This window comes from Triticum urartu, chromosome 5A, assembly GCF_056163025.1.
Source record: "Triticum urartu cultivar PI428250 chromosome 5A, HENAU_Tu73, whole genome shotgun sequence".
Taxonomy (NCBI): Eukaryota; Viridiplantae; Streptophyta; class Magnoliopsida; order Poales; family Poaceae; genus Triticum; species Triticum urartu.
In genome coordinates this window covers 16,443,566-16,466,605 of record NC_141877.1, presented here as the reverse complement: position 1 = coordinate 16,466,605, position 23,040 = coordinate 16,443,566, and the positions used below count along the sequence as shown (strand labels likewise).

At 47.3% G+C, this 23,040-nt stretch overlaps 4 protein-coding genes and 2 non-coding genes across 6 annotated transcripts; 3 read left to right on the top strand and 3 right to left on the bottom strand.

Annotated features, from left to right (window-relative positions):
* Positions 1-571: 571 nt before the first annotated feature.
* Positions 572-1,060, top strand: LOC147967509 (uncharacterized). Its single transcript, XM_087523166.1, has one exon. The coding sequence runs from the start codon at positions 572-574 to the stop codon at positions 1,058-1,060; it is 489 nt and encodes a 162-aa protein (XP_087379292.1).
* Positions 1,061-3,566: 2,506 nt separating this feature from the next.
* Positions 3,567-3,639, top strand: TRNAR-CCU (transfer RNA arginine (anticodon CCU)). Its single transcript has one exon. It is a non-coding gene; the product is annotated as a tRNA-Arg (tRNA).
* Positions 3,640-4,960: 1,321 nt separating this feature from the next.
* LOC125555446 (deoxyuridine 5'-triphosphate nucleotidohydrolase) lies at positions 4,961-5,993 on the top strand. Its single transcript, XM_048718403.2, has 2 exons — positions 4,961-5,432; positions 5,530-5,993. Exons 1-2 carry the CDS (start codon positions 5,009-5,011, stop codon positions 5,772-5,774), a joined length of 669 nt encoding a protein of 222 aa, XP_048574360.2. The 5' UTR covers positions 4,961-5,008; the 3' UTR covers positions 5,775-5,993.
* A 547-nt stretch (positions 5,994-6,540) lies between these two features.
* Positions 6,541-6,882, bottom strand: LOC147967508 (uncharacterized). The gene has a single exon (XM_087523165.1). It carries the CDS (start codon positions 6,880-6,882, stop codon positions 6,541-6,543), a length of 342 nt encoding a protein of 113 aa, XP_087379291.1.
* Positions 6,883-10,517: 3,635 nt separating this feature from the next.
* Positions 10,518-14,636, bottom strand: LOC125506974 (uncharacterized). Its single transcript, XM_048671682.2, has 3 exons — positions 13,268-14,636; positions 11,072-11,173; positions 10,518-10,961 (listed from the first exon to the last, which is right to left on the bottom strand). The coding sequence occupies exons 1-2, from the start codon at positions 14,461-14,463 to the stop codon at positions 11,077-11,079; spliced, it is 1,293 nt and encodes a 430-aa protein (XP_048527639.2). The 5' UTR covers positions 14,464-14,636; the 3' UTR covers positions 10,518-10,961; positions 11,072-11,076.
* A 5,525-nt stretch (positions 14,637-20,161) lies between these two features.
* Positions 20,162-20,234, bottom strand: TRNAR-CCU (transfer RNA arginine (anticodon CCU)). The gene has a single exon. It is a non-coding gene; the product is annotated as a tRNA-Arg (tRNA).
* Between the last annotated feature and the right edge of the window lie 2,806 nt (positions 20,235-23,040).

Below are 23,040 nucleotides of genomic sequence, written 5' to 3'. Positions count from 1 at the left end.
TTAGATACATCTGTATCTAGACAAATTTAAGACAAGAATTTTGAGACAGATGGAGTATATTTTAGTTAAACAGCGGTGTATATGCAGATAAATAAACTACTCCAACCGTCACCTAAGAAGCGGGTTTTCAGTCCGGTGTATATGCTGATAAATAAACGAAAATGCTATATCACAGAAAAAAATTGTTATAACTATCAAGTTCATTAATTATTTAACTAGAGGTGCACAAAGAAACCAACATGGCGTATCTGGTAAGCACCTCCAAGCAATCAAAAGAACGCACAAACATAATCTCATTGTATAAGCACAAATATAATCTCATTGTATAAACAATTTTTCACCATTCATTAGAGCATCTCCAACAGACGTGCCAAATAAAGCACGCGCGCGGGGAAAAAATGGGCTTTTACCGAGTGGGCGCGGGAAAAAGTGGCGCGCAAAAAAAAGGGCGCACGGGAAAAGGGGGGGGTGTGCAATAAATTCAGTGCGCCTCCACGCGCCCTCTCCACCGCTCTGCCTCGCCACGCGCCCTCTCCGCCGTTCTTTCTCGCCTCGCAGCCGCCGCGCCACCATGCTGCCACGCCGCTGGGGAAGTTCGGGCTACCGCGGCGTCCGTGCGCGCCCTCTTCGCCGCTCTTTCTCGCCTCCTTTCTTGCCTCGCAGCCGCCGCGCCACCATGCGACCACGCCGCCGGGGAAGTTCAGGCTACCGCGGCGTCCGCGCGCGCCCCTCCGGCTCCTTCTCCGCCGAGATCCGGTCCGGTGAGATGCGTCTCGGCCTTGGCACATTCGACACCGCCCATGAGGCCGCCGTCATGTACGACGCAGTGGTGTGGCCCTTCCGACGGCCTCATAGGGAGATGAACTTCCCCGAGGTGGCGACGCGGGAGCGGACAGAGGAGCTCGCGCCTCCCCCGCGGCTTGTCACCGACGAGGACCGTCACGACAACCGGAGACGGGAGCGCCGTGTCGGCATCGCTGAGATGGACGAGGAGGCCATGGCGGTATGGCGCCAACGCTTCCCGAAGGACGTCGTCAACGAGCGTGAATTCTATGCGTAGAGGAGGGCGGTGTGAGCCGCCTATCGTGAGGACAGGCGTACGAGGAAGGCGTCGACTTGGGACCCCAACGATGAACGGTGAATTGACGCCTTCATTTCGACGTCGGAGTCGAAGGAGGACACCACCGAGTCGGAGGAGGAGGAGGAGGACGATGAGTAGTTAGCCGCGGGCTTTTGTATCGTTTTTTTACTACCTATGCTATGAACTATGCTGGTTGAAATATGCTATGTTGTTTGAAATATGACTATGTTAATGTTGGTTGAAATATGCTATGTTGGTTGAAATATGACTATGTCTATGTTGGTTGAAATATACTATGTGTATCTTTCAAACAGCGCGTTGTATTTTAGTGCGCCTGCTAAAGCGCTACAACGGCGTGCTAAAATTTGCAGCGCCTGATGAAGCAACTGTCTACTCGGGCGCAAAAACAGTAGTTGTGCACGTTGTAAAAACAATTAGCGCGCAGCGCCTGCGCACGTCTGTTGGAGATGCTCTTAGGCATAGGAGCACCTGTAGCTCAGTGGATAGAGCATATGTTTCCTAAGCAGAAGGTCGTAGGTTTGACCCCAACCTGAACCCTACCGAGTTTCTGCCACGCTGCAACACTCTGGATGGGTGTTCTTCAAGTGTACAAATGTTGGGGTATGTGCTTGTTTTGAATCGGTGGTTCACCGGATTCGACGCAATTTCGGTAGCTCATCTATGTGCTTGTTTGCTCATCTATGTGTGTAGGATGGATGCAAGTTTTGGTATTAGAAAGAAAAATACATTGATCCACCAGCATCGTTCGTGCACTCGTTGCTAGAATTGAGGCTAGAATTGAGGCTAGAGATGAGACTAGAGAGGAGATTAGAGATGAGATTACTAAAGAAGCAACGTCTATTTCTTCAAAATCGAAGAAGAAAGAAGTGTTGAAGCTCAAGAATCCGCAGATCAACAATGAAGACATAAAAAGTAAGGAAATGTGTTTCGGTGGTTGAATATGTGATGCAAATGGCAAAAAAATTTAATCCACTAAGTTTGGGGGGTCGGCTAGAAACGGGTAAATTTACTCCACTAAGGTTTACTCCGCCGGTTTACTCCTCTATTTTTAGAGGATCGGTTAGAGTTGCCCTAACTCCACACAGAATCTCAACAGCCTTTCTCTATTTCCCTTTCTCTTCGGCCACACAAGCTTAAGAGCCGCCACTTCTAGGAATACAAATTTCTCCATGAGTTGATCAGGGATTGGCAGTGAAGATTTTATTTTTATTTTTGCGAAATGGCAATGAAGACTGTTGGCAATGATCAGGACTTATAACACAGATAAGGAATCAATATCTAGTGGATAAGTTGAAATCTTAGAAATCCTCACCATTCTTCATGCGGATGACATTTCAATTAATCAACTCATGAAGTTTTCACCATTTCATCTTGTTTTATTTTGCAAGATGAAGCGAAAAATAGGTAGTAGGACAGTCACATCATTTTTGCAGCGCTGACCCGCGTGATAAAGCAAGGAAACGGTTCTTGGGTGACTTGCTCAACACTATTTGTGTGCTTAGCTGACAAATACTACTATACATAGTCCTACGCTATATATACTCACCTACCTCACGCATAAGGATGTCAAACGTCCATTGTTACAAATTTAAATATGTCTTCTTCTGTACTAGTTTCACCCCATAGTAAACCCTAAGATATTGGAGAAAAACAAAACATCACGGTAAGGATTTGCTATTTCGAGCTTGCGCCAGCAAATCAGTCAATTTAAAATACGATCATTTCCGCAAGAAACTTGAAAAGTTGCCAATGACATGTACAATTCTCATTATTTTTAGGCTAATGTTTTTTTTCTTGTTCCGAATAGATTTGCTGGACGTGGAATACCCTCCAGCTCAAACACCGCACGACGAGCCAGGGAATGATGTCTCACAGACTCGAACATCCTATTTCCTCATTTCATCCAAGAGTCCGAAACATCGATGACTTGCAAGCAGCGGCTCTTTGACCAAACGATATTGGTGTCACAATCTTCTCCCCTGGTGAGTAAGAATACATCCGCCGTGCCGCGGTCGACCATGCGGTTTGCTTCGCCGGGCACATAACAACAGAATCAGACACTTCTTTGGGCAAGATCAACTCAACATCCGCTTTGACTTGAACCCATTGTATTTGTTCTGATTAAGCATCTCCCTGAATGTAATGTATCAGACTGACAGGGAATGTCTTGAAAAGATTGGCCGCTTTGTATCAAGCTTACTGCTCCTGTTTCGATTTGCACTCCAACTGAACTCTTTTTTAGTTAAACGGTGGCTAAGCCTGACAGTCTGATTTGGCCGGTGGTTAGCGGTCACGTAAGAAGCATGCTTCCAGTCGGGTGTACGTGTAGATAAATAAACGAAAATTTTATATCACGGGAAAAAATCGTTATAGCTGTTACAATGTTCACTGGTTACTTCATAAAAATGCACAACGGGTCCGACTAACGAGTAACCACATTTGCACCATTCCTTGGAGCAAATAAGCGCCTGTAGCTCAGTGGATAGAGCGTCCGTTTCCTAAGCGGAAGGTCGTAGGTTCGACCCCTACCTGGCGCGATCTTTTTCCTTTTTTTCACCTTCCTGTTTCTACTTTTTACAACTGTCACTAGTTCCCTCGACTATCTTACCGCCCATCAATTGAAAATGATTCTTTCATCGTGCTGACACGTGCAAGCATGATCTTTGAATTGAGTCGATGCTACTTTTGGCACGCTCAACGCTTGAATGAACCACTCTCCTAATGGACCATCCAGGTATGCAGACCTACCATAGCTGTACGCCTTTGTTTCTAGCTCCGGCGAAACTGGTTGTAGATCCCGACGTACACGGTTGTAGCATCTCCGACGACGGGTCGCGGCATCCTGTATGCGCCAATGCAGTTCATGGTTGGCCTCGTGGCAACCCCCGACATTGTCGGTTGCAGCTCCTACATCACAGATTCACAACACCACAATTCACGTCCGCGGCCTCACGACACCATGGATTGTCACGACGTTCGTTGTCCATGGCTGCAAAAGCGCCGCCGCCGCACATTGACACATTGCCATGGACGATTCATTCGGTCGCAACAAATGTTGTCTCGTGGTCATAGCATAGCCGACGGTTGGTTTCGGCATCGCGGGGGCCCGGTCCTAGCGTGCCCGACTGTCGGTTCTAGCATCGCCAAAATGGTGCCACCATCCCCATCTTCCCCGTCGCAGCACCGCCTGGCACGCTATTCCAACTTGCTGCTGTGTAGGTTGTAGCTTTGCCGCGTTCATTGTATGCCACGCGGTGGTCCTTAGCTTCGGCATGTCACGTCACGTCACGTCACCCCCATCTCATGCCCTTCGTAGTATCATCTCTTGTAGCATCTAGCGGCTTCGATGTCGTTGGTTGCAACTCCCCAGCGTATGCGGTTGTAGGTCCTGGCATACACAGTTGCAGCATCTCCGACGATGGGCCGCAACATCCTGTATGCACCAATGTAGCTCATGGCCGGCCTTCCCCCACATCTCCGACGATGGGTTGCAACGTCATACCCCCTTCCCCCGCACCCCGGCATTGCCGGTTGAAACTCCGACATCACAGATTCGCAACACCGTGTCATGCGCTCCTTCTGCCTCGTGACACCATGGACTCTCCCGACATTCACCAGAGACGGTCAAGGCCATCACCGTCCGTGGTTGCAGCAAAAGCGTTGTTGTCGTCGGAGTTATACGTGACGGCAGTCTAAACTTCTGCAAAGCCCTCCCTCTTTTTGCGTCCGGTTTGCGTCGCGCATCCAGACAAGTCCTAGGGACGGTTTGAGGGATCTTGAAGATGCCCAAAGTCGGTCGAGGCCAGCTCAAAAAAAAAAACCTTTTGACTTGACCCAAGTAGAGTCGAGTCAAGCTGCACCTGCACCTGCGACCCCGAAGCAGAGGAGCGGAGGCCCGAAAACTCAATGGCGGGAATGCTCGGCGTTGGCGCCACCCGTTCCCGCCTCCTCCGCTCCCCGCTACCCCTATTTACCAGGCGCCCTCCCCTCCACCTCTCACCCCACCCCGACCCCATCTCCCGCCGCCTCCTCTTCCTCCCATCAAGAACCCTCACCGCCGCAGCGACGACGATGGCCGCCACCAACGGTACCGCCGCCGCGGACCCCGTCCAGGAACAGCCCAAGGCGGCGGCGGCCCCCTCGCCGGCGCCGCTGTTGCTCAAGGTGAAGAAGCTGTCGGCCAACGCCGTGCTGCCCTCCCGCGGCTCCGCGCTGGCGGCCGGCTACGACCTCTCCAGCGCGGTGGAGGCCGTGGTGCCGGCGCGCGGCAAGGCGCTCGTCGCCACCGACCTCAGCGTCGCCGTCCCGCACGGCACCTACGCGCGCATCGGTACGCGCCCCTTCCCCTCACCCTCCTCTTTGACGATCCCCGCCGCCTCGCATCTGCCGTGCCCTTAACGTGTTCGACGGAATGCTTGCTGCTGCAGCGCCGCGGTCGGGGCTGGCGTGGAAGCACTCGATCGACGTGGGCGCGGGCGTGGTGGACGCCGACTACCGGGGCCCCGTCGGCGTCGTCCTCTTCAACCACTCCGACGCCGACTTCGCCGTGAAGCCCGGGGACCGCGTCGCGCAGCTGGTCGTCGAGAGGATCGCCACGCCGGACGTCGCCGAGGTGGACGACCTCGACGCCACCGTCAGGGGCGAGGGCGGGTTCGGATCCACCGGCGTTTGATGGCTTCGGATCGTGTCTAGGTGCTGATGGTTTACGGTGAAAAGCTGCTGTGGCTGGAGCGACCTGTGGTTATGTGTTTCATCAACGGGGAGCACTGTCATTTCTGAATTTCCTTCCATGTTAGCCAGGGTAGATGTAGTAAGTATGCAGTCTTTTTCTCTTGGATGGCTTGGATAATGGTTATGGTGAAAGAACTCAATTGTAACCATGTTCCATGTTCTTCTGGGTTCCATGGGAATTTCTGGGTGGCGTCGAGGAAAGGTTACATGCATCCCAATTTCTGAATTTCAGGATGCCAGAATGCCTAGTACAGGAAAGCAGAGCACACCGAAATTCAGTTAGCGCTTCTACAGAAATCTCAGGACAGAGAACCAGAGCATGCCTGAAACTGAAACTAAGTGGCTGCAACAACAGATCACTTATTTTGGATTGGGATGAGTATCTTACAGCTAGCCACAAAATGCACACACAACACCAGGGCACGATATGGAACTGGCCATACAGTTTTTTTTTTTTTTGAGAACTATAGTAGGATCTACTCTACAGGAGGTACATATTCAGACACCATCAGTGGTCCGAGTCCTTCCGGTAGCCGCAGCAAACCCGTGGGCTAGCTCATTACATGATCTTTCCACATGGTTAAAACTGTAGTTCGCAAACACGGATAGAGCTTGTTTAATATCCTTGATCAGAGCGTAGCATTGGGACCGAGGCTGTCCCCGTACTGCTAGTTCTTTTATGATTGCATGGCAGTCCATCTCCAGTATCAGAAGGCCTCTAGTTCTTTTATGATTGCATGGCAGTCCATCTCCAGTATCAGAGGGCCTCTGTAATACTTTGCTAGAGTAAGCAGCCCGGTAAGCGCAGCTTTCGCTTCGGCCTCCTCGACGCATCGGCTAGCTGACAGGCTTCTGCAGAGTGAGACAACCACATGGCCTTTGCTGTCCCTGGCGACTGCTCCAGCAGCGGATTCGCCTGAATCGGCTTGAAAAGCTGCGTCGGTATTCAGCTTAACCGTGCCTTGTACTGGTCCTGTCCACTGCATGCTTTGTCCCCGTATGCAGCATGTATTATCCGCCTCTCCAATCCTGGGCACATTATCAGCCATTGCTGCTGTAACTAATTCCTCGGCGTATTTCTTTAGGAATTATACAGAGCCCAAGATAGATTCTTTGCCGTTGTGTCGTAACATGTCATCTCTCAGGTGCCAGCACCTCCACAACAGGAGTAAGATTTTTGACCGCATTTCCTCAGGTTCTCTGTCTAGCAGGACCTGCAGCCAGTCAGTTCCTGTATTTCTGAAAGATTTCTCTGATGGTAGTGTCCACTCCTTCCTCATGGCCTCTTGGAGGGCCCTGCTCTTTGAGCACGTGATCACTGCATGATGTTCATCCTCCGCCGCGTTGCCGCAGATATTACACGTTGAGTCCACCTCGAGCGTTCCTCTTGAATTTATTACTTTTTGTGGCCAGGGTATTTGTGGCTACTCTCCACCCAAAAATTCTGACCTTCTCAGGCACCTTGGCTTTCCAAATAAGATCCCAAATACTCCGGTCACCCGCATCCCTAGTCGAGCTTGAAGGGTTTGAGTTTTCGTTTTGGGATAAGGTTGCTGCCAATTTGTACGCACTTCTGACTGAAAACACTTCATTCTTTTCACCATGCCAAGCTATGCAATCTCTTGTGTCCGTCCTTGGGATGGGTATCTTGCATATTTCTTCAGCATCAAACTGGTGGAATATTTGTCGAATCAAATTTACATTCCATTCCTTCCCATCCTCTTCCATGAGTTGGTTCACCCATCGGAGCTGAGACCTTCTAATAAACGCTGCAGTCATAAGGCCTTCTTTTTGAGGAATCCATTGATCTCGTTGAATCTGAATATTTTTCCCATCGCCCACTCGCCAGATTAAACCCTTCTTCAGCAGTTCTAGGCCATGCGAGAATGGATCAGTACTACGGGCACAGCTTTTCTTCAGTCTGTTGAAGGATGTTAACATGAGCAAACGTGGTACATGCATATGCATATGAACATTGCGCAGGGAACAACCTTACACCGCTGTCTGGGGCCAGTTTCTGATTAGTCTAGAAGGCGTATGTGACTGGTGAAGGAACTGCTGGCTGTATTACTCTCTGCATGCTTGTAGGTGCTAATTTCAGACCACGGAAGAACGATAGAACAAGCGACGACAACCGGAATTCGCCATACTGGCATATCAGACTTAGCACCAGATGGTAGTTTCCAGTTCAGAAAAAAAAATATGTTCCGGACAAGTTACTAGGACTAAATTCAGAGAGAGACCTGACCTCCCTAGCGAGAAATCTAGGGTTAGATTGTCCTACGGCGCGTGTCACCGAGAATCGTTCTTCCCAGTTGATCTCCCCTGCTGCTGCTCAGGCTGATCACATGGCCGGGTTTGGCACGAGGTGATCTAAGGTTTTCGGTGGACGCACTTTGCGGCGATGGCGGACAATCGTTAACGCTTGGTTGGCTGATGAGTAGGGGATTAATAGGCTAATCGGCAAGTTAATCGGCCATTTAATCAATTAATCGGACGATTTATCAGTTTATCGGCTACTCGGTGACCCTACAAGTAGGGATTAATCGACAAGTTAACTGGTCAACCGGACGAATTCTTGAAACAAGTCTGTAGCTCAAATGCTCACATACCATAGTTACATGTATTATGTCGTAAGAACTCACTGTCCAGTAGATTAAAAAAACTCATTGTCTAATTATTCACAAACACTCAACAATTGGATACAGAAAATGGATCAATCAATTTGACATCCAAATTTGATGTGCAGAATGTCAAATCTCAATGTAAATTTGATTGTAAAACAAAAAAGGGCTTGTACGTAATAGCCCGAACACCTTCCGGACGAACTCACCAACGTTGGATCTTGCTCAGCAGGTGGCCGATGCAGGGTGAAGGCAAGCTCGGCGGAGATCCACCGGACAGGCAATAGATGCTTGGAGGCCAGAGGCCTACGTTGCTTCGAGCACCGAGGGGCGAAGCTTGCTAGCTTCTCGTAGTGACTGCCCCCGCATGTTGGGTTTGGTACAGTCGGTACTGATGGGTAATTGAGTTCTACCAAATTAAGCAATTGTTTTAACCAGGCACCCTAACTTGTGTATTGAGAATCCTGTCCCGGTTTCCTCAATAATAATAATAATAATAATAATAACAATAATAATCCTGCCCCGGAGGGGTTCTGGCTGGATCTGTAATGAGTTGTTCTTTCTCTTTTCTTCTTCTTGTGTATGCATTGCCTTTTTTCTGCATGCGAATGTGCAAACTGTAAACTGATAACTATCATGGTTCGAAAAAAAAAACTGAAAACTGTAGGGGAACGAACCTCCGCTAGCTTACCCTATACTCCCTCCGTCCCAAAATTAATGACTCAACTTTGTACCTTGAGTCACTAATTTTGGGACGGAAGGAGTACTATGCACGTACTAACCTGGCCGGCCCTTAACTTGTGATGCAATGCCACCAGGGTATAAAGTATAAACTGAAGGTATTTTGTCGTGCTTCTCATATGAAGGAACTGAAAAAACTGAAGGTATTTTGTCGTGTTTTTGAACTACTTCTGGTGTTGCTCTGCTGAAATAAACTGAAGGTATTTTGTCGTGTTTTTCATATGAAGGAACTGACAATTGAAGTACCCCTCCTTTTTTTATTAGGAAAAAAAATAGTTTCATGCTGCCATGTTTGTTGTTTGGCCGATGAGCAGGAAATACACTTGGTGAAATTGCTGGGGAGAAGTTTTCAAGGTTTCCTTACTAGTACTGCTCTTCTTAAGAAGTCATTCAACAACTTATCACAGAGATAAAATCCTTTCTTCTTTCCCTTATGGCGTTTGTAGTTTAGAAAGTATGTATTAACAATAGCATTGTTATTTATGTATAAGCTAGGCTAATGGTGGCGGTGGACGAAATACTAGCTGAGTCGTACCATGTGTTGCATCTGAATTGTCATAGAAATTACTATCTGCATCCCATTTCAGAATTTTCAGTTCTGTCAGAATGGAGTACAGGAATGCAGATGACACGAAAATTCAGTAATCGCTTGCAAGTATTTAGTTTAGGACCAAGACCAAGCAAGAACGAACAAGCAGAGGCACGATGCTTCTTCAGTCGGCATTGGAATACCAACATGAAGGAATTAGAAGCAGGTTGTACATGCAGCAGCATACGCAGATTGCGCAGGGAACAATCTCGAGGGCAAGGGTGAGAGTTTGATTAGTCAGTAAGTGCAGATGTTACTGCTGCTCTGTACTACCTCTGTAAACTAATATGATCTAAAAGGTCTTATATTAGTTTACAGAAGGAGTATTATTTACAGCCATGGGAAGTATGCTTGCAGGTGCTAATTTATGCCATGTGCCAGATAGGCCATGGTCGAAGCCAGCATGGAGGAAATCAAAGCAGAGCAGAACCCAAAAATTCAGTGTTCATGTATGTAGGGAATCCCTCTAGTGGTGATTCAGTCAGGGTGCATGTATGTATGTAGGTTCTGATAGGGCATATTGAAATTTGCAGTATAGACAGAACAGAGGGGATAGAAGCTAAATCCAATAACTCCGTGTGCTGAACTTGTACATACTGATATTCTTCAACAAAGCTTCACTTAGAGTACAAGATTGCAACCAGAAAACCGGGAGCGCAAAGCAGAATGGATCCAGAACAATGCATCGACAAGATACAATTTCAGACCATGCAATAAAGACAGCACAAACTGAAGCCAAACTTCAACACAGCAATTATGCAAGCAACTGAGCGAAACAATGCTAATCAATGGAACAAGAAAAAATCCAGAATTTGCTAAAATGGCGCATCACGCAGGCACCAGATGATAATTTCCAATTCAGCAATTAAGAACTTGATTCACGACAGACAGACGGGGGCATTCTGCATCTAACCAACTATGTATGTACATGGCAGACAAAAACACCTACTAGGTAGCAATAAGAGAACATAGTTTCGTCCCTTAGAAAAGAGAAACAAGATTGTAGCATAGTTTTGCATGACTAGAGAAACTGCATGAGAATGCTCATGTAGCAAAGCAGCCAAAAACTGCCATCCAAAGAATGATATCCATATAGCTCTCCCTTATGCTGCACAGATCTGGAAGCTTCATTATTCCTTCTCCATCATCAGTAAATCCTTTCCTTTCTTGGAAGCTGATACAACAGAGGACACAGGTCAGCATGGAGCAACAGAGGATGATGGCATTGTGCAAGTGAAAAACAAAGAACCAGATGTTTGCAGGTTGTGCTGTGCTGATGCTTACAGATTTTAGTTGGAATCAATTTCTGCTTTGACGGATGCCTGTGGAACTTTGTACGTCACGGCTTCATCATTCGTCTTGAACACAGAACCCACCTCCTCCTCGCTGAAAAATACAAAAAATAACATTGTCAAACTTACATAAACATGTTCAACAACACAGGCCCCTGTTCAATGTATTTTTTGCAAAGAGGAAGGCCAACTTTCTGGGTAACCATTGTATAAAACTTAACAGTACTGTCCATATCAGCTTGACAAAACAGAACTAAAAAGCATACTAAGGTTAAAAGAGGAACCTAATCAGCTAGTTTTAATATAAAGCGACGACAACAAGCAAATTGACAGGCCAACCAATCAAACCTAAAGAAGCATGATCCAATATTCCAATTGACAGCAAGTTCGAGTCAAGACCCACATTCCACAAGCAAATTGACAGGCTGACCAATGAAACATAAAGAAGCATGATCCAATTGACAGCAAGTATACGTCAACACGTCTAGTCTAGCATCACCATCTAGTCATAAAGCGCGTCCAGTTATTAATTACACACCTAGTCATGAGTCAAGACAAGCTCAACTTTCAGGTAAGTTAGTGCGTATTTCCATGCTGTTTACCAAACAAAATTGCATCAGCCTAACATTTAGTCATGCAAAGGTGCAATGAATCCAAACAAACTTGAAAATCACCATTTAGCCATATCCAACTGACTTTAGGTTCGCATCAGAAACATGACAAATTAGCTGTGCAGAGGTTCTATGGATCCAAGGAAACTTGCAGATCAGAAAATTACAGGAACAGTAAACACATATCTAGTCAATATGCATGTGGAATTGTTGATATCACCATTGATCTAATTTTCATGGAAAATTCTAAGGGTCCGGATATGCTTTCACATCAGATACACAAGAAACCTAAAGACCATGGTCCAACTGTCAACAGGACAATAATATAAATCCAAACTTAAGTGCTAGTCGTGCAAAGTTCGAATGAATCCAAATAAACTTGCACATCAAAGAAACATCAACACTTATTTAGTCAACACTGCTAGTCAGTAAGCATGCAGATATCACCAACGACCAGCAATTAGTCATGCAGAGTTCTACTGATCCAGATATTCTTTCACACCAGAAACATCAAGGTATCAGAAATTAAACAGAACTGACATGTTGCTGAGCAGCAAACATTACCATATATCTACTCATATAAAGAGTTGAGTTCTTAATTAGTTCAGAAAAGCTCAAATTTCAGGAAACTTTCACATCAGAAAACTACAGGAAACTTAATTACTTCTGAATATTGTGGACTCACACTTTCAGAAAACTTGACAATGTATATAGAAACTTGAAAGATTAGTCGTGCAAAGGTTCAGTGGATCCAAATAAACATGCACATCAGAAAACTAAGGAACAGACGAACAGTCAACACGTATATATCTAGTCAATAAAATATGCATGCTGATACCACCATCGATCTACAAAAACAGTCATGCAAAGTTCTACTGATGTAGACATGCTTTCACATAAGAAAGCAGAGACATCAAAGTCTCGCTGCATCTCAAAATCAAACCGATCTAACATGTAGGCACTGATTAACAGATCCAATAATATCCAAATAAACATAAAATTCAGGTAACTACAGAAAACAGTCAACACCACCAAACAGTACGAATGCAGATATCATACACAACCAGCATTTAGTCATGCAGAGTCCTACTGATCTAGTTATGCTTTCACATCAGAAATATTCAGAAATCAGAATTGAACAGAACTGACATGTTGCTGTGCAGAATTACTCATGCATAGGTGTTTCACATACAGAGGGGAGTTAAGCTCAAGTTTCAGGAATGGTAATCCATATTTCTATGCTTGTCTACCAAAGAAATTGTATCAACATCAAAAACCTACAACACTGCAGACAATAGATATCCACACTTGAAAAATTAGGCGTGTAAAGATCCAGTGGATTCTAATGAACATGCACATCAGAAAACTACAGGAATAGTCAACGCGTATATATCCAGTCAATATGCATGATTATATCACCATCGATCTACTAGTCATGCACAGAGCACAGTTCTACAGATGTGGACATTCACATCAGAATTCAGAAACATACTAACTGCATCTCTGAATTAAACCGATCTAATAACTGCAAGTGTACTCATACAGCAGAACATAGTAGAATTTGGTCCGAGCAGTACCTGTAGATGTCGGCGTATGAGTTGACGTAGGGGATGAAATCCGAGTAGTACATCCCGCCGGAGAGGGGGCCGATGGAGCGGGTGACCCTGCCATCGAAGTCGACGGCGAGCACGAGCTGCTCGAGAGGATCCCACATGACCACCTCAGCGGCGCCCTGGGAGCGGAGCAGGGTCATCCTGTCATGGTAGCCCATCTTGTTGGCGTGGAACTGGCCCGCCCAGGCCCAGGTGACCTGGTCGGCGCCGTCGCCGGGCACCATGTAGAGCACGGCGACCTCCTTGGTGGCCTGGTCGACGCAGGCGACGCTGAAGTTGCCCTCCATCTCGCCGATCTCCCAGTCCTTGCGGTCCTCGACCTCCTGGGGCGCGGGGATGAGGTCGACGCAGCCCGTCTCCGGGGTGTAGCAGAGGATGTGGCCGATGGTGGTGCGGAAGAAGGCGCGTCCCCGCGCGCCGACCCCGGACTGCGCGACGACCGTCTCGGGCGCGCAGATGTCGTCCCCAACGCGCCAGTCCCAGGTGCGGGTGGAGAAGGACTCGACGGCCCAGACGCCGTCGTGGACCTGGTAGGTGACGACGACGTGGTAGTGGCGGAAGCCGGCGCCGAGGCCGACTTGGCCGGCGGCGTCCTCGTCGTCCTCGAAGGTGATGACGACGGCCGGGTCGGCGTCGAGGCGGTGGTCGCGGTTCTGGTACGGGAGGCGCACGCGGCGGAAGGTGAGCGGGTTGGCGACGTAGTAGAAGCCGGTGGCGCAGCCGCGGAGGCAGACGAGGCCGCGCGACGAGGCGAGCACCGAGACCCGCTCCGGGAAGGCGGAGAAGGCCGGGTCCGGGATGAGCTGCTTGGCGCTGCGCACGGGGTCGAAGGCCGCGTAGGCGACCGAGTCGGAGGGCGTGTGGTGGAACATGCCCGAGAGCGGCCGCGTGAGCCGCTGCCCCGGCGACGCGTCCTCGTCCTCGTCCACCTCGAACGGGTCCTCCTCCTCCTCCGACCCCGCCGACCGCAGGCCGTCGTCGTCGTCCTCGTCGGAGGAGGAGAGGGAGAGGGTGGAGGCGGGGAGCGCGAGGACGCCGCGGTCGTCGTCCGAGGAGTCGGCGGGGTTGTCGGTGCAGAGGACGACCCACTCGTCGTCGGAGGAGTCCATGGCGGTGGCTCGCTCCGCTGGGTTTTGGGGGCTGGGGGGGATTCGATCCATGGGAGGTTGCGGGCGGATTGGCTGCGGATGGCGGCGGCAATTTATACGGGGAGCGGAGCGGAGGGGAGGGGATACGGCCGGCGGTACGTCGGTTGGGTGGCTTCCTTGCGGGGCACGAAGTGGGCCCGGGCCCGCGTGTCGGCGGCCGGAGAGCAGCTACATTGGGGGGAGTCGTGGCCGCGACGGAAACGCGTGCGGGGCGTGCTGCCGGATTTGCGGGGGCACATTCCCACGCCTCTCCACTCCATTTCCTTGGCAACTTAATTGAGTGGACTCTATATTACTTCTGCTAGCTACTACTTCCAGATAATTGATTATTAATTGTATTAAACTAGCTAGCATACTAATAACCTCAAGAAAAGGATATCGAAAGAATGGTTTTTGAATAGAACATATATAAATATGTAGACTTTGAAAAAGAGCGCTTGAAAACATAGTGGCGGTCGACGAGAATGAAGGCGGAAGAAGAAAGGAGGGACAGGAAGAAAGATGTCGCTTTTGTCTTCTCACGGCAACATGAGGGATAAAGGTGAAACGGCGATTGCCGAGGAGAAATAGGTAGTAGAAAGAATTAGTTTTTGTCGTCTTTGTGCACATGTTCTCAGGCTCTAAAGCCGCGGTCATTGCCAACCCGTTTGATTGTAGTGTTTCTCTGTTATTCCATAACATTGATATGATACCGAAAAAAGTTTGTGACCCGCTTTATAGATAAATCATCAGCCACTATACAACTCCATGTGTACTCCACATACGTGGAGCTATATAATTTCAAGATATGAAGCTAAAGCATCGATCACTATATAACTCCATAAGTACAACTCAACACCACAACACATTTTTTTAATAGAAAAGGAGGCATAACCCCCGCCTCCGCATCACATTGATGCACACATCCATTTTATTAAAAATCAAAGAGGTCCAAAAGTCTCCTTGAGCATTCTCAAAATATCATAAAGAAACCAATGCCACACGCGGCCAAAACAAAAAAGCCACAACCAGCTAAAACCACAACACATGCACTCAAAAATAAGATACAAAGGTGTTGAAGAACAACTGCACTACCCCTTATTATTTCAAGCAAAACAACAGGTAGAAAGAAAAAGGGCACAACTTAAAGTCTCTGGAGCTCTCGAGCGTAAGCGAGTCACCGCAAAGAGATGAAGCTGCATACAACTAGACGTGTACTCCAAGACCGCACTTCCAAGAAAAGGGCGACACCGGAGTGACGCCACCACCCGATCCAGGGATCCAGGTTTCCCCTGGAGCAACATGAAGGACATTGAAGTATCATGACAACACCTTTAAAAAGGAAACAACGCTCATAGATGCCGCCATTGTCGGCATGGCAGGACCAAAAAGGTTTTTCACCCCCACATGCAATGCCTTTGTGGCAGTGTACAACCAGACACGAAGACACGTGTCACACAACCACCATTGAAGAGGAGGCAGAAGTCGACCTCTGTTGATGCGCCTCCACAAAAACCAACTGAGCTCCACAACAGGGAGGACACCCGCAACCCGCCCCGTCCTTGGCTCTCCTCTGTTGCACCTCTACCAGTGGCGGAGCCAGAAACTAAATATAGAGAGGGCCAGAACATGTTATATAATGTTAGAGGGGGCCAAATCACCTAAACCTAGCTAATTTTGTCTGAAAAATGAAAGATTAGGAGTACATATAGATGTATTTGTGAGAGCATAGGGGGGGCCTTGGCCCCTGCCAGCACCCCCTGCCTCCGCCACTGACCTCTACCACCACCAGACGAGGGACATGGCAGAGGTGAACCGCTGTAGCGCGCGCCGCTTGAGGAAGCAGAACTGGTGGCACCGCCACATCAGCGGTCATTGCTCCCGAGCATGCCTCGCCGTCAGGCCGCCCGTCACTCTACAACGTCGGTACCCACCGGCTCCAACACGCCGCCGTGCATCAGTGCCGCTTCCAGGCCCACGTGTCGGTGTCATCGGGGGGGGGGGGGGGGGGGAGTCATGGCCACGACGGAAACGCGTGCGTGCTGCCGGATTTGTGGGGACACATTCCCACGCTTTCCACCCGATTGATTTCGTTGGCAAACTTAATTGAGTGGACTCCCTATTACTTCTGCTAGCTACTAGTGCACTCTAGCATTGAGTTACCACTTCCAAATATTAAGGTAGCTATACAAATAACCCCAAAAAAAGGATATCGAACGAATGGTTTTGAGTAGGAACATATATAAATATGTAGACTTTGAAAAAGAGCGCTAAAAAACATGGTGGCGGTCGACGAGAATGAAGGCGGAAGAAGAAAGGAGGGACGGGAAGAAAGATGTCGCTTTGTCTTCTTGCGGCAATATGATGGATAAAGGTGAAACGGCGATTGCCGAGGAGGAATAGGCCGTAGAAAAGAATTATTTTTTTGTCGTCCTCATGCACGTGCTTTAAGGACTAGCGCCCTAAAGCCGCGATCATCGCCAACCGCCAACCGTTTGATCACAGTGTTTTTCTGTTATTCCATGACATTGATATGATACTGAAAAAAGGTTTGTGGCCCGCTTTATAGATAAATCATCGGCCACTATACAATTCCATACGTACTCCACACGTGTGGAGCTCTATAATTTCAAGATATGAAGTTAAAGCATCGACCACTATACAACTCCACAAGTACAACTCAACACCACAACACATGCACTCAAAAATAAGATACAAGGGTGTTGAAGAACAACTACACTACCACTTATTATTTCAAGCAAAACAACAGGTAGAAAGAAAAGGGCACGACTTAAAAGTCTCTAGAGCTATCAAGCGTAAGCGAGTCACCGCAAAGAGATGAAGTTGCATACGACTGACCGTGTACTCCAAGACTGCGCATCCAGGAAGGGGACGACACCGGAGCATCGCCACCGTCCAATCCAGGGATCCAGGTTTCCTCTGAAGCAACACGGAGGACATCGAAGAATCACGACAACGTCTTCTTGAAGGAGACAACGCTCATAGACGCCGCCATCGTTGGCCTGACATGACCAAAAAGGGTTTTCACCCCCACAATGCCTCCGTGACGACATACAACCAAACAACAAAGACGCGTGTCACGTGTCACACAACCGCCGCCAAAGAGGAGGGAGAACTCGACCTCTACTGATGCGCCTCCACCAAAACAAGCTGAGCTCCACAACAGAGGAGGACACCCTTAGCCGCCACCCCCCTCCCTCCCAATCCTTGGCCCTCCTCTGTTGCACCTCTACCACCGCCAGACAAGGGACATGACAGAGGTGAACCGCCGCAGCGTGCCGCTTGAGGAAGCAGTGTCCACACCGCCACATCAGCCGTCATTGCCCCCGAGCGTGACCCGCCGCCACGCCGTCCGTCACACTACAACGTCGGTGCCCACCGGCTCCAACATGCCGCCGCGCAGCAGCGCCGCTTCCAGGCCCAGGCCGCCTCAGCCCGCACCGTCACCTCTGCGCATCAAGATGAGAACCCCCGCCGCCGGCGGAACTGGTTGATACTCCCTCCGTCCGGAAATACTTGTCCTCGAATCATTTCGAGGACAAGTATTTCCGGACTGAGGGAGTATGATCGAGTAGGCTGTCAAGGTTCTGGATAATATAAAGAAACAAAACTTGTTACAAAGGCTCGAGGCGAAGAAAGAGAGAAATGGGCCAAGGTGGCAAAGGAACAAACCAGGAAGGACCGATCGATGCTTGAAGTGATTAGTACTATAACGAAGACCTTGACTGACTTAGCACTCATCGGAGTGATTTGATGTGACGAGACCTTGACTTAGCGCTCATCCATCGGTTCAATGGATCCATCGCTTTGGAGGGTAGCTTTGTTGGATCGTGTCTTCATTAGCGTGTCTTCATCACGCGCACACGCATGCGAGTATACATACACGTGTAGTGTAGCAGTGCGAATGTTTGACTGGAGAGTCATATGGCGATGGCACCCATGGCAGCACCGACCGAATGTCATCATCAATCAAATCAAGAAAGAACAAAGAAAAATCAAGCCGACGCGCGCGTTCGTCCCCCACTTCCATCATCAAAGCGAGAAAACAAAAACTGCTGGCCATCTGGATAGATCGGATCCTCGTACATTTTTTTTTTACATTTGAACGTACGACCGGCAGAAAGAAGGGAGTAGTTCAGGTATTAACCTGTCGAGGCCATCGGTCCTATGATTAGGGATGGATTTAGAAACCAGTTTGTTCAAGCAAGGATGGCGTGCCGGTGACGGTATCCTCGTGGTGGACCTGTGTCATCGGGCTCTGCCCTTGCGACGGCGTTTGCTCCAGCGTCGGCGCGGAGCTTGGGAGATAGTCTAGGAGCGGATGCAGATTGTGGTCTATATCAACGACATCTGGAAGACGGAGCATGTGTTGGGCTCGTGGTTCGTGGATGGCAGATATGGTTTCCTTCTTCGGCGTTTTAGTCGTGATGGGGTGCCAGATCTGGAGTTCGATGGCGTGTCCGGGGTGTTGCCCCGGTCTGATTCGTTCAATGGTAAAGGCTTCAATTTTGATGAGCCACCTTGGAGGTCCGCAAAGCTGCATATCAGAGATGGAGCCGCGTCGAGCTCGGGTGAGGAGGTGATTCGTCATTCTTTTCTTCGGTGGCTGCCGTGGTGGTGCCGGAGGCAGATGACGGGCGTTGGTGTCAAGCTCAGAGATGTTCTACTATCTTTTCAATTTTGTCATGTCGGTCTTTACGTGACTTGTACTTTATTCTTTATGATATGAATGAGACATGTATTACCATGCAAAAAAAAAGAAGATATTAACATGTTGTTCATATCTTAGTCCTGACGGGTAGAAGGCTTCTCTTGTAATGATAAGTTCTAGAAATGTGCTCCCTCTGTTTCTAATTGTCTTTCTAGAAATTTCGACAAGTGGCTATATACGAAGAAAAAAAAATGAATCTACACTCTAAAATATATTCATATACATTCGTATGTGATAGTTCATTTAAAATCTCTAAAAAAATATTCAGGAACAAGACCCTGACCTGTTTCCGAGATTTGAATCATCGACCACCCACGGAGCTACGAGATGATACTCGTGTGCCAACCGTCAGCTTCTTCACCTTGAGCATAATCGCCGGGGGGGGGGGGGGGCATCTTGGCCGCCTTGTTCTCTTTCTTGAGGTTGTGTTCGGCTGACAGGGTTTTGCAATGGTTTTGGCAGCATTTGAGGTGGATTTGATCATCCGCAAGTCGAAATCCCCCCGAATCCCCTCCAATCCTCTTGACAAAGGGTGTAACCGAACAAGGCCTGAGGGGGTCTGCGGCAGCGGTGCCTTTGGTGGCGGCCATCATTGTTGTGGTATGTGGGTTCTTTATTGGGGGAGTACAAGGCGGTGCGGATTGAGTTTGATGCACTGGGAGTTTGGTGGGTCGTGCTGGTAAATTTCCGCCATCACTTCACCTCCATTCTGTTTTTTTTTTGCGGGGTAACCTCCATTCTGTTGTTTCATGGTTTGTCGTGCAGCCACAATCGAGTTGCTTGCTCTCTCTACGTGAGAAGAGACCATGTCTTCGAAATACAAGTAGCAACATAGGTCTGGCTAGTCCACTCAAAGAATGCTCGTTGAGCATTTAGGCGTGCCAAAAATGACGGTAAGATAATTGTTTTAATCGAGTGACGGTAAGATAGATAGGGCAGTGTGTTAGTAGAAAGAAAGCAAAGGCTATTTTTTAAAAACTGAAGAAAACAAAAAATAAACGCGCCAGGTAGGGGTCGAACCTACGGCCTTCCGCTTAGGAAACGGACGCTCTATCCACTGAGCTACAGGCGCTAATTTGTTTTGGGATGGTACATACAGAATTAGATACCATATTGCATTTTCATTCCCGAAGTGCCAAACCTTATCGACCCATACCACTTTTTGCGGGAATATAACAGTTTTTATTTACCGGCCGTACTGCTCTGCAGCGATTTTACACTACCTTCGGTTTACAATATGTGTCCCGTCTTCACACGATACTAGTATATTGTACCGGCGAATTTCGTAGACACAGTTTCACTTGCACAAAATAGGGGGAGAAAACCCTTCGTTTAAAAAAGGTGACGACTAACCACCAGGCAGATCAGCCTGACAAAAAAGCACCACTTGTCAGATCGGGTTAAAATTGTTCAACAGTGGAGTACAAACAGAAACAGGAGTAGGAAGTTCAGTAGAAATTCGCCAATCTTTGATATTCATTGTATTGTTTGAAGATATTGTACATCCAATATAAATATATCATCTTGATTTCTGCGGGTTTTTTGACAGGTTTCCCCGGAAAAACCTGACATCTCTGTACATAACCCTCTTTTTTGTCTGAAATGAAAAGATAGTGCTCGTGCCGGTTCCTCGAAAAAAAATATCAACTTGAGAGAGGCTTCAAGTGAGAAAAGGGGCTCCAAAGAATCTGAAGAGGGACTTCGATACTATGGTAATCCTAAAGGATAAGGATGAAGCGGAAAGATAATTATTGTTACGCTGCCCTTAGCACGACACAAGAGGCATTCAAAACTATCGTAGAGGAGTTTAGGACGTGGATCCGTTGCCTGCTTAGTGTGGCTGTAAACAATTCCTTTTGTTTTGCCTTAATACAGATCGGACATATAGATCATTGGACTAAGAGCTGCCACTTGCAAATAATCATCGAGGTCTTGCACTGTTTAATCAAACAATGAAATGCGACGTCACAGACGAAGAGGAATCTTCCTCAAGCTCACGGTCGTGTGGTGTTTCAATCCAAGGGTATTCTGCTTCGGACGAAAATCTATTTGGAATAAGAAACATTAGCCTAAAACAGAATGATAACTGTACACATAGTTGTCTAACTCTCGAGTTCTTGCTAGATCTATTATATTCTGAATTTAGTGATATATTGGAACACGCACGAAAGGCTGCATGTTTACGATGACATTCTGTTTTCCTCCAATGTCTCAGTGTTTACTGCAGTCTGGAGCTAATACAGAAGAAACCATATTTTAACAATGGACCTTTGACATCCCCATTCAAACGTTAGGTATGTGATATATGAGTGTATATAGCATAGCACTATGCATAGTTTGTGTCAGCTAAAAGCATGCAAATAGTGTTGACCAGATCATCCAGGAACTGTTGTATCCTCTCTTTTATCATGCGAATACACACTCCAAAATCATGTGACCATTCTACATCCACTTTTTCCGTTCAATCTTGCAAAAGGAAGGACGAAGGGATCAACATGAAGGATGGACCGCGCATGGATCAGGAAGTTTATTTTAATTCCCCGAGAACACATTCTTATAACAAAATCACGTGACCATTCTACATCCACTTTTTCCGTTCAATCTTGCAAAAGGAAGGATGAAGGGATCAACATGAAGGATGGACCGCGCATGGAACAGGAAGTTCATTTTAATTCCCCGAGAACACATTCTTATAACAAAATCACTTGGCTAAGAGCTGACACTCGCAAATCTTTGAGGCCTCGGAAACAATCAAACTTGACGTTACAGACAATGGAATATCTTCCTCGAGCTTTGGGTTGTGTGATGTTTCAACTGGAGGGTATTCCACGTCCGTTGAAAATATTTTTTGAATGAAAAAACACTAGCCTAAAACAAAGGATAATTGTACACATCGCTGTGTAACTCTCGAGTTCTTGGCAAAATTATTGTATTGTGAATTTCGTGATATGTTGGCCGCACCAAGAAAAGACAGTTGATTACCATGATGTTTTGTTTTTCTCCAATGTTTCAATGTTTACTATAGGTTGGAGCTAATACAAAAGAAGACATGTTTAAACTAATAGCAATGGATCTTTGCCACCCCTAGGTGAGAATATATAGCATAGGACTATGTATAGGTTTGTTATCTAAGCATGCAAGTAGTGTTGAGCAAGTCATCCAGGAACTGTTGTTACACACTCCAAAATCATGTGACCATTCTACTTCAAAAAAAATTGTCTACTCTTGCGAAAAAAAGGGAAGAGACAAAGAATGGTGAAAACTTCATGAAATGAACATGAAGTGGAATGTCGATCGTGTGAAGAATGGTTAGAAGTTCAAGAATGCTATCTATGAATATTCCCATTTCCGGCCTTGTTCTAGACTTACAATCCACAAATGTCAAATTAATCCACTGAGCGGTCCGGAATATTGAAGTTCAAGAATGCTATCTATGAATAGTTTGTAGAAGCAAGTTTATTGTATATCTAGGCCACCTACCAAGTAGTCCTTTTTCAGATGAATGATGCGTCCATTCGAGGACCTCAGTCAAAACCTGAGGTGGTGATGTGTATTCGTATGAATGATGCATGCTTATTGATAGATTTGTTTCTTTAAAATGCTCATCTGGTACAATGGATGTCAGATGCAGCTCTCCTCTTTGTTTTCCCCCAATACCTGGATCTCAAATTGAACTTTTGAGCTGAACCAATAGGAGAATCAAGAAATGTTAAAACCTAACGGTAGAGAAGTTCATATCCATACACTAGATGATTTCCCCGCGCGTTGTTGCTGGTTTTTAAAGATTAATTTTGCATAAAATTTGTACGAATGAAATGACCTAAATCAAATGCTATTATTTCGTAAGCAATTGTGTGTGAACAAAGTGTATGCATATA

Excerpts from the sequence above, each read along its gene's own strand:
- LOC147967509 (XM_087523166.1), top strand. The coding sequence starts at position 572 with ATGCTGCCACGCCGCTGGGGAAGTTCGGGCTACCGCGGCGTCCGTGCG.
- LOC125555446 (XM_048718403.2), top strand. The coding sequence starts at position 5,009 with ATGGCGGGAATGCTCGGCGTTGGCGCCACCCGTTCCCGCCTCCTCCGC. Across the intron at positions 5,433-5,529 it reads CGGCACCTACGCGCGCATCG|CGCCGCGGTCGGGGCTGGCG; the intron begins GTACGCGCCCCT and ends TTGCTGCTGCAG.
- LOC147967508 (XM_087523165.1), bottom strand. The coding sequence starts at position 6,882 with ATGGCTGATAATGTGCCCAGGATTGGAGAGGCGGATAATACATGCTGC.
- LOC125506974 (XM_048671682.2), bottom strand. The coding sequence starts at position 14,463 with ATGGATCGAATCCCCCCCAGCCCCCAAAACCCAGCGGAGCGAGCCACC. Across the intron at positions 11,174-13,267 it reads TCATACGCCGACATCTACAG|CGAGGAGGAGGTGGGTTCTG; the intron begins GTACTGCTCGGA and ends TGTATTTTTCAG.